This window comes from Mustela nigripes, chromosome 1 (assembly GCF_022355385.1).
Source record: "Mustela nigripes isolate SB6536 chromosome 1, MUSNIG.SB6536, whole genome shotgun sequence".
Lineage (NCBI taxonomy): Eukaryota > Metazoa > Chordata > Mammalia > Carnivora > Mustelidae > Mustela > Mustela nigripes.
The window spans coordinates 47259824-47271447 of record NC_081557.1 but is presented as its reverse complement, the minus strand read 5'-3'; the positions used below and the strand labels follow the sequence as shown (position 1 = coordinate 47271447).

Here is an 11624-nt window from a genome sequence, read left to right as displayed (position 1 = left end):
TATATCAGCACCCTTTTGTTCACTGCAGCACTATTCACAATAGTAAAGATATGGAAACAACCCACCTGTCCATCAACAGCTGAAAGGAAGAAGAAAATATGTATATACACAGAATGGAATGTTATTCTGCCTTAAAAAGAAGGAAATACTACCATTTGTGATAACATGGATCAACCTAGAGAACATTACGCCAAGTGAAATAAGAGAAGGCATGGAAGGATAAATACTGCATAATTTCACTTATATGAGGTATCTAAAATAGGCAAACTCACAGAAGCAGAGAATAGAATGGTGGTTACCAGGAACTGGGGGGAGGAGAAATGGAGAACTGGTGCAGGATAGATACACAATTTCAGTTCTGCATGTTGAAAAAGTTTTAGAAATTTGCTGTACAATATAATATTCATAGTTAACAATGAAGTATATGTCCCTTTAACGCATGTTAAGAGAACAGTTCCATGTTAAGTGTTTTTTACCACAAACATACAGATATAGGGAAATTTCTGGAGGTGGTGGATATGTTTAGTATTTTGATTGTGATGATGGTATGACAGGTATATGTACATATCCAAACTGAAGAAAATGTATACATTAAATAGATATAAATTTTTGTCAATTATAGCTCACTGAAGCTTTAAAATTATAGGTTTAGTAGCTTAAAACAAATGTTTATCATGTCACAGCAGTCAGAAATCTGGACATGACTGAGCTGGATGGTCTGCAGTCAAGGTGTCATCCAGGCCTTAGTCATCTCAAGGCTCAACTAAGGGAGGATCCGTTTCTAAGCTCACTCATCTAGCTCAGCCTCAGGTCCTCTCTGGCTGCTTGCTGAAGACATCAGTTCCTTGCCACATGAACATCTCCAAAGGCCTTCTCAAAACATGGAAGTTTGACTTGATTCTCCATAAAAGAGGTTCTGAGAGGGAGAAAATAAGAAGGTCAGAAAGACGGAAATCAGTTTTTCGGTAACCTCATCTTCAAAGTCAATTTCAATGCTTTTGGCACATTCTACTTGTTAGAAATAAGTCACTAGGTATTTTCACTCTCAAGGAGAAGTAATTGCACAAGAGCATGAATACCAGGGGAGTAGGGATCACTGGCCCCCATTTTAGAGGCTGCCTACCACATTCTCCTGCTTAAACCCTAATGTCCATGATCAGATTTAAAACCAACTCAGAATAAAGACACACAACTCATATTAGTTAACTTTTCTTTCTTTTTTTTTTTTTTTTAGTAGGTTCTATGCCCAGCATGGAGCCCACTGAGGGGCTTGAACTCATTACCCTGAGATCAAACCTGAACTGAGCTAAGAGTCAGATGCTTAACAAACTGAGCCACCCAGGCACCCCCATGTAATTAAAAAGTTAATTTTTAATTAACTTTTCCTACTCTTAAAAAAAGTACTTTTTAATATAGAAAGAGAAGAAGAAAAGGGAAGCATATTGTGCTATATATTAAGAGCTCCAACTGGAATAGTGTCCAGGCCAGCTGAGAGGGCAGTCTGTGGGCCTTGTTTTCAGCCTGCCAGCTTGTAATCCCAGTTGAATCTACTTTCTATGGCCATTCTTGCCATCAACCGTCTTGGACTCTGAGAGTTTTTCATGTCCAAAGTTTTTCATGGAATACGCTCAGGATGAACACCTGGTGTGAACTATGCAGAGACAGAAGGTGAATTACAACAGGTTCACCAGACTTCTCAGCTGATCCTATGAGGTAGTTTGGAATGGAGATAGCCCTGTACACTTGTCTTGATTGGGTAAGGGGGACAAATCCTTATACCTAGGATCAAGCAGACATTGGATATAGTCATTGCATTAGGAGGGTGCATAATTTAAGGTGATGGAGTATCCTCTGGCTGAAGGTAATTTTTGGAAAGGAATGCAGCTGTGAGCCTTCAGTGGTCAACACTCCTAGCTACTGAGTGAAATGCTTCAACCCTGCAGGGGGATCTGTGTGTTGCTCTGCAGTCTAGAACTAGGGAATGTTCATAACTAAGTAGTCTTCTGAGGGGACTTGGAGGTGGGTGAGGAAATAAACCCTTAAAAGTTTTCCTGGTTGGAGAATGGATTCTTCTACTGTTGCTTCTGTGCTTAATATCATATTTCTTCTTGGTTAAGAAATCATGAAATAGATACCATAAAAGTGAAAACAGTTTTTAAAGATATTATTAAGACCAAACAAATAGACAAAAATCCCAGAGAAAGAATGTAAACAGACATTATAACAACAATACATCCACCTCAATTTTGATTGTTACTTTTAAGATACAAATAAATGAGCCTTTTACAAAGATGGCACCGAAAGCTAAGAAGGAAGCCCCTGCCCCTCCCAAAGCCGAAGCCAAAGCAAAGGCTTTGAAAACCAAGAAAGCGGTGCTGAAAGGCGTCCACAGTCACAAAAAAAAGAAGATCCACACATCACCTACGTTCCGACGACCCAAGACTCTGCGTCTCCGAAGGCAACCCAAATACCCTCGAAAGCACGGCCCCAGGAGAAACAAGCTTGACCACTATGCCATCCTCAAGTTCCCCCTGACTACTGAGTCAGCCATGAAGAAAATAGAAGACAACAACACACTTGTGTTCATTGTGGATGTCAAGGCCAACAAGCACCAGATCAAACAGGCTGTGAAGAAGCTCTATGACATTGATGTAGCCAAGGTCAACACCTTAATCAGGCCTGATGGAGAGAAGAAGGCATACGTTCGGCTGGCCCCTGACTATGATGCTTTGGATGTTGCCAACAAAATTGGGATCATCTAAACTGAGTCCAGCTGGCTAAATCTAAATACAGTTTTTTCATGATAAAAAAAAAGATACAAATAAATGAGATATAACTATTACAGCTAAAATATGAGAAATGCATAAGTTCAGAAAATAAAATCAAATAATTTCTTTTGTATTGATTGGTTAACTTTCTTTTGTTTTAATTTAAATGAAAGATTGTGGGCTCTGAGAAATAAATTGAAGATTTTGGAGGGGAGGATAGAGGGGATTAGGTGAGCCTGGTGGTGGGTATTAAGGAGGGCATATATTGAATGGAGCACTGGGTGTGGTGCATAAGCAATGAATCTTGGAACAGTGAAAAAATTAAAAAAAAGATTTTGTATGATAATATTCACTTAAAATTAATAAATTTTGTCAAAAAAATTAAATTCAATTATCCAACATACATCATTAGTTTCAGATGTAGTGTTCAAGAATTCATCAGTGTATAACACCCAGTGCTCATCACATCACATGGCCTCTTTAATGCTCATCACCCAACTGCCCCATGCCCCCACCCACCTCTCCTTCCACAACTCTTTTTCCAGAGTCAAGAGTCCTTCATGGTTTGTCTCCCTCTCTAATTTCTTCCCATTTAGTTTTCCCTCCTTTCCCCTATGATTCTCTCTGCACCATTTCTTATATTCCACGTAAGTGAAACCATATCATAATTGTCTTTCTCTGCTTGAATTATTTCACTTAGTAAAATAGTCTACAGTTCCATCCACGTCAAAGTAAATGGTAGGCATTCATCCTTTTTGATGGCTGATAATTCTACTGTATATATAAACCATATCTTCTTTATCCATTCATGTCTTGAAGGACATGTCGGCTTCTTCCACAATTTGGTTATCGTGGACATTGTTGCTATGAACTAGGGGTGCAGGTGCCCCTTCTTCTCACTTATCTGTATATTTGGGGTAAATACCAAGTAGTGCAATTCCTAGGTCATAGGGTAACTCTATTTTTAACTTTCTGAGGAACCTCCAAACTGTTTTCCAAAGTGGATGTACCAACTTGCATTACCACCAACAGTGTAAGAGGTTTCTCCTCTCTCCACATCCTTGCCCACATTTGTTGTTTCCTGTCTTGTTAATTTTAGCCATTCTGACTGGAGTGCGGTGGTATGTCATTGTGGTTTTGATTTGTATTTCCCTGATGCCAAGTGACATTGAGCATTTCTTCATATGTCTGTTGGCCATTTGTATGTCTTCTTTATAGAAATGTTTGTTTATGTCTTTTGCCCATTTCTGGACAGGATTGTTTGATATTGGGGTGTTGAGTTTGAGAAGTTCTTTATAGATGTTGGGTACCAGCCCTTTATCTGATATATCCTTTGCAAATATCTTCTCCCATTCTGTAGGTTGCCTTTTAGTTTTGTTGACTGTTTCCTTTGCTGTGCATAAGCTTTTTATTTTGATGAAGTCACAACAGTTCATTTTTGCTTTTGTTTCCTTGCCTTTAGAGATGTCTCTACCAAGAAGTTGCTCCAGCTGAGGTTAAAGTGGTTGCTGCCTGTGTTCTCCTCTAGGATTTTGATGGATTTCTCACATTGAGGTCTTTTATCCATTTTGAGTTTTTCTTTGTGTATGGTATAAGAGAATGGCCCAGTGAGAAGCAAGACAGTGGAGGAGTAGGAAACTGAAATCACATTAGGTCCCGGGAGTTCAGCTAGCTAGTTATCAAACCATTCTGAACACCTACAAACTCAACAGGAGATAGAAGAGCAGCTATTCTAGGAACAGAAAATCAACCACTAAAAGAAGTCCTAGCCTCAGCAACCAGACAAAAAAAGAAATAAAAGGCATCTGAATTGGCAAAGAAGAATTCAAACTCTCACTCTTTGCAGATGATATGATACTTTATGTGGAAAACCAAAAAGACTCCACTCCAAAACTGCTAGAACTCATACAGGAATTCAGTAAAGTGTCAGGATATAAAATCAGTGCATAGAAATCAGTTGTATTTCTATACACCAATAACAAGACAGAAGAAAGAGAAATTAAGGAGTGTATCCCATTTAAAATTGCACCCCAAAACACAAGATACCTAGGAATAAACCTAACCAAAGAGGTAAAGGATCTATACTCAGAAAACTATCAAGTACTCATGAAAGAAATTGAGGAAGACATGAAGAAATAGGAAAACGTTCCATGCTCATGGACTGGAAGAACAAATCTCGTGAAAATGTCTATGCTACCTAAAGCAACCTACACATTTAACACAATCCCTATCAAAACACCATCAGTTTTTTTTTTTTTCAAAGAAATGGAACAAATAATCCTAAAATGTATAAGGAACCAGAAAAGACCCCAAATAGCCAGAGGAAGGTTGAAAAAGAAAACCAAAGTTGGCAGCATCACAATTTCAGACTTTAAGCTTTGTTACAAAGCTGTACTCATCAAGACAGTAGGGTACCGGCACAAAAACAGACACATAGATCAATGGGACAGACTAGAGAACTCAGAAATAGACCCTCACCTCTATGATCAACTCATCTTCAACAAAGCAGGAAAGAATGTCCAATGGAAAAAAGAAAGTCTCTTCAGCAAATGCTGTTGGGAAAATTGGACAGCCATATGCAGAAGAATGAAATTGGACCATTTCCTTACACCACACACAGAAATAGACTCAAAATGGATGAAAGACCTCGATGTTAGAAAGGAATCCATCAAAATCCTTGAGGAGGACACAGGCAGCAACCTTCTTGACCTCAGCCACAGTAACTTCTTCCTAGAAACATTGCCAAAGGCAAGGGAAGCAAGGGCAAAGATGAACTATTGGGATTTCACGTTTGTTGTTTCCTGTCTTGTTAATTTTAGCCAACAAACCAAAAGACATCTGACAGAATGGGAGAAGATCATTGCAAATGACATATCAGATAAAGGGCTAGTATCCAAAATCTAGAAAGCACTTACCAAAACTTAACACCCCAAGAATAATCCAACCAAGAAATGGGGAGAAGACATGAACTAAGATTTCTGCCAAGAAGACATCCAAATGGCCAACAGACATATGAAAAAGTGCTCAACATCACTGGGAATCAAGGAAATCCAAATCAAAACCATGGAGATAATACCTCACACCATTCAGAATGACTAAAATTAACCAGTCAGGAAACAACAGATGTTTGCGAGGATGGAGAGAAAGGGGAACCCACCTACACTGTTGGCAGGATTGCAAGCTGGTGCAGCCACTCTAGAAAACAGCATGGAGGTCCTCAAAAAGCTGAAAATACAGCTACCCTATGACTCAGCAATCATACTACTGGGTATTTACGCTCAAGATACAAATGTAGTGATCCCAAAGGGTTATGTGCACCCAAATGTTTATAGCAGCAATGTCCACAATAGCCAAACTATGGAATGAACCTATATTTCCATCAACAGTTGAGTGGATAAAGTGTATAAAGAAGATGTGGTATATACATATATATGTATATGTAGATATATTATATAGATATCTACATATATTATATATCTATACATATATGTATAGATATAGATATCTTCACCAAAACTGTCTCTTTGTATAGAAAATGAAGCAGAATTAGAATAGATATAGATTCCTATAGATATCTATATCTATAGGTATCTATATCTATAGATATCTACTATATCTATATATATAAAATGTAGCCATCAAAAGAAACGAAGTTTTGCCATTTGCAATGACATGGATGATACTGGAGGGTATTATGCTGAGTGAAATAAGTCAACCAGAGAAAGACAATTATCATATGACTTCTCTATAGGAGGAATTTGAGAGGCAGGGAATGGGCTTGAGGGGAGTACAGAATGAAAAATATGAAACAAGATGGATCAGGAGGGAGATAAACCATGAGACTCTTAATCTCACAAAACAAACAGGGTTGCTGGGGGTTGTGGGGTAGGGATAGCATGGCTGGGTTATGGACATTGTGGAGGGTATGGGCTACAGTGAGTGCTGTGAAATCTGTAAGCCTGATGATTCGAAGACCTGTACCCCTAGGGCAGATAATACATTATATGTTAATAAAAATAATTTTAAAAAAAGAATGGTCCAGTGTCATTCTTCTGCATGTGGCTGTCCATTTTTCCTAGAACCATTTATTGAAGAAACTGTCTTTTTTTCCATTGGATATTCTTTCCTGCTTTGTTGAAGATCAGCTGACCAGAAAATCAATGGAACAGAATAGAGAATCCAGAAACACCCTCCATTCTGTGGTCAACTATTGGTTAGCTTTCTAGCAATGGAAACCTTAGGGAGGGATCCATACAGAGAGCTGGAAATAACAGATTCTCATAGCAGGAGCCAAAGATCTTTAGTAATTGATGTCTCTAACTGCACCCTGACCTCAAGAGACTGATTAAACTGGTCCAACTCTAAGGAGGATTATTTTGCTCTTTGGAAAATTCTGCTTCATTTTCTATACAAAGAGACAGTTTTGGTGAAGAAACAACTGAAATCTTTATTAGGTGGTATTGTGGTTGGCTCCTAATGCCACAAACTGAAATTCCTCCCTTGGAAGGTACAACAGGGTCCTAATGAATAGTATCTCGAGCAAAAAGAGCTGTGTGATTGAAATGGGATTGTGTATCAGTACTTATTTGTCAGTATACACATATGCACACACAAACACTCCTGCACATATACACCTGACATTTGCCCTTATGCCTAGGTTTTATGTCCAAACAAAGCTTTGGCCTAATGAACTGTAGACAAAATTTCCTAGTTCCTCCAACATAACTTCTGAGGTTCAATGCCTGCAGTCCATGAAGATTCCCACTACTGCCTAAAAGCCATCCACCTGTTGACTAAACCCTCTCTTCCTTTCACATTCTACTTTCTTATTTTATGTATCCTAGGCCAGTTAAGTGTTAGATTTTTATTTTTGAAAAGACCATAGGGTAATACTCCATTGTATATATACCACATCCTTATCCATTCATCTACTGATGGACACTTGGGCTGCTTCCATAATTTGGCTATTGTAAATAATGGTACAATAAACATAGGGGTTCATATATCTTTTTAAATTAATGATTTCATTTTTGTTAGTTAAATATCCAGTAGTGTGATATTACTGGATGACATGGAAATGCTATTTTTAATATTTTGAGGAAACTCCATACTCTTTTCCACAGTGGCTATAGAGTTTGCACTCCCACCAACAGAGCATGAGTGTTCCCTTTTTCCTATGACCTTGCCAACACTTGGTATTTCTTAGGTTTTTGATTATAGCTATTTTAAAAAATTATTAGCTAAGTCATTAGCCTCTACATTCTCCTTCCTGGCTGCACTCTGGGACTTAAAGCCATACCCCTGATGTGATCTTTATTTTTTAAAGATTTTATATATTTATTTGAAAGAGGGAGAGAGAGCACAAAGGAAGAATGAGAGGGAGAAGCAGACACTCCGCTGAGCAGAGAGCTGGATGCAGAGATCCATCCCAGGCCTCTGAGATCATGACCCAAGCCAAAGACAGACATCCAACTGACTGAGCCACTCAGGCACCCTGATGAGATTTTTCAAAAGAGTGGGCCATACTAGAGCTTCTTAAATGTTAATATGCATGTAAATCACCTGGAAGGTCTTATTAAAATGTAGACTCTGATTAAATGAGTCTGAAGTGAGGATGCCTATGTGGCTTAGTTGGTTAAGTATCTACTTCAGCTCAGGTCATGATCCTGGAGTCCCAGGATTGAGTCCCATGTTGGGTTCCCTTCTCAGTGAGAAGAAGTCTGCTACTCCCTCTGTCCCTCATCCTGCTCTCATGCTCAAATAAATAAATAAAATCTTAAAAAAATAAAATAAAATAAACGAGTCTGAAGTGGAAGACAAAATTTTGTTTTTTTTTAAAAATTTATTTCTTATTTTTTTATTTTTTATAAACATATATTTTTATCCCCAGGGGTACAGGTCTGTGAATCACCAGGCTTACACACTTCACAGCACTCACCAAAGCGCAAACCCCCCCCAATGTCCATAATCCCACCCCCTTCTCCAAAACCCCCTCCCCCCAGCAACCCTCAGTTTGTTTTGTGAGATTAAGAGTCACTTATGGTTTGTCTCCCTATTTTTAACAAGCTCCCAGGTAATTGTACTACTGGACTAAGGATCATACTTTGAGTAGCAAGAGTTTAATAGACCCTGATAATTTCTTATAGTATAAAGACTCTTCTACTGGGAAATTTAAAAATTCCTTATTAAACAACTCTGGGTGGAAAGGAAGAACTAAACAAATGTAGAATTTCAAAAAAAATGGTATATACTGAAGATACTTCACATTAGAATATATGTGATAAAATAAAAGCAGAAGTCAAAGAAAAAACTTCACTTTTTAAAAAAAATTTATTTTCTTTAGACACAGAGAGTGAGACAAAGGGAAAGAGATAGGGGCAGAGGGAGAGTGAGAGAATCTTAAGCAGGCTCCACACCCAGTGCAGAGCCTGACAAAGGGCTCAATTTACCACCCGGAGATCATGACCTGAGCTGAAATCAAGAGTCAGACACTTTATCAACTAGGGTGTCCAGATGCCCCAAATACCCATTTTAATAAAATAAGAAAATGAAATTTATAAGGTTAGAACAAATTAAGCTAAAATAAACCAAAAAGAATAAAGATTAGTGAATAAGTAAATACATATAGTTTAAAAACAATAATAAATAGAATACATAAAAATCCTAGTTATGTAATACAGTGAACACAGCAGAATAAACTAGCTGAAATAGGGACACTGAAGGACTCCATTAAAAAGTCTGCGTTTTTCTTCTTTTCCTGCTTCTGTTCTTGCTAGGACCTGCACCCCTACTTTACACATACAAGCAATGTATATCCTCCTTGTAAGAGACAAAGAGTTAATGATTTCTTTGGAATCTTCCAGCAAAATAGATAACATCCAAAGATGACCATCATATGCATATTTCAGACCACTGGCACTAGACATCTTGATGTTCAGACCCCCTGGCTCCAAGGAAATAAATGACTTACAAAAGACACCTGGACCATTGTCCTTGCTGTAACTGGTTTCTGGAAGCCTGAGAGGACACACACAGCAGACCACCATCCTCAAAACAAACAAACAAACAAACAAAAAAAAACCCAGACCCCAAGCAAAGATGAGACTTTTTCCTTTCTGAGTCTCTTAGGTGCTCTGTCTGGGTCTACACTCTCTCTATATCTTCAGTAAACTCTGCTCTCACTCCGTCTGGGCTCATGTTTGATTTCTACCCTGTATGTAGCCCAAGAATTCTCCTAGCGGGTTCTGTGGGACTCCCTCTGGGTCCTTGGACTCTGCCTGCCCACATCATAGCTAATCAAATCAAGGATAAAAGGGATAGCCCAAAATATAAAATAAAAAAAAAGGACAAGAGGAAATAACAACTTAAGCTGATTAAAGAAAATAAAAATGACTAGAGAACATTTTGCACAATTCTATGCACATAAATTAGAAAACCTAAATGAAAATGATATAGTATAATGCAGTACATTCTATCAAAATTGATCTCAGTATGGGTGCCTGGGTGGCTCAATGGGTTAAGCCTCTGCCTTTGGCTCAGGTCATGATCCCAGGGTCCTGGGATTGAGCCCCCCATTGGGCTCTCTGCTCAGCAGGGAGCCTGCTTCCTCCTCTCTCTCTCTCTCTGCCTGCCTCTCTGCCTATTTCTGATCTCTCCCTGTCAAATAAATAAATAAAATCTTTTAAAAAAATGATCTCAGTTGAAAGCACAAATCTGCACTTAAAAAAAAAAAAAGTTAAGAATTACTCCTGATACCGAACTGGGCCCTTGTGCCCTCTAAACAATGGAAATTGGTAAGAGACCAATTGGGAGTTTCAGGCAAGGCTTTTTTGGGTTTATGCTAGCACACAAGGGAGGCAGCACAAAGGAAAGAATCCTCAGACTGACTGCCCAAGGAGAGGTAAGGGAGAGTTTTTTCAAGAAACATGGGTGGTAAAAGGATGATGTTAAGTCTGGAGAGGTGGGTATTTCTTAGCACCTATGCACTTAAATGTCATGCTTCCTCATGTGCTGCATGTCTAATTAATATGTTAAATCTCCACGCCTGGGCATGATGTTTAGTGTTAAAATGATGGGAAAGCGTTGGTGATAGTTCAGCAGTGGGGTCCATCTTGGGAGAGATTCATTTGGTCAGGTCTTCACCAGTCTTTGTAGTCTAGTCTCTCCTTTCTATAAGCCTGCTCCTTTTAGTAAGCATGGTGCCCCCACATTCCTGAAACATATGCTATGTAAGAGCATGGAGTTTTAGCTATCCTGGAAGATCTATTACTCGGGACATACAGCTTCAGCTACCAAGGATTGCTGGACTTGGTGGTTAGGGTTGAGAGGACCAGAGTCCAGTCCCTGCTCTCATTTCCACAAACCAAAAACAAAACACAAAACCCCACTAGATTCAGACAGTTTTATAGGAGACTAGCAGAAAAAGAGAGAGAGAGAAATTGTAGAGAAAGAAAAACAGTCATATTTTTCCTTACAAAGTATTACACTGATGGCTGTACCTGATAAAAGCTGCACAAAAAAAGGGAAACTAAAGACTAACTTCCTTGCAAGTACTGACATAAAATTCTATTATCAGCAATGCAGAATTCTTGTACCACACCTTTATTCCTTTTCAGGATATGTGTGATAGCTTTGTCCAATAATTAGTGGTATAAAAAGCTGGGTATCCTTCCATATTATGCAGGCTATGACATTCTGAAAGGAAGAAGAAAAAAAAGATGCTGAAAAGTCTTGCTTCTACATAGAATACCTTTCCTTTATCATTATTCCCTTGGGTCTTTGTCCTTTTGGGAGTGCCTTTTCTTCCTCTTGGAACTCTTCTGCGTGGGTCTGGGTGTGGTGACCTAAAAGCCACTC

The 11624-nt window shown here is 38.6% G+C and overlaps 1 protein-coding gene across 1 annotated transcript; it reads left to right on the top strand.

Annotated features, from left to right (window-relative positions):
* The first annotated feature begins 2291 nt into the window (after positions 1–2291).
* Positions 2292–2808, top strand: LOC132011812 (large ribosomal subunit protein uL23-like). Its single transcript, XM_059390967.1, has one exon. It carries the CDS (start codon positions 2292–2294, stop codon positions 2760–2762), a length of 471 nt encoding a protein of 156 aa, XP_059246950.1. The 3' UTR covers positions 2763–2808.
* Positions 2809–11624: the final 8816 nt, after the last annotated feature.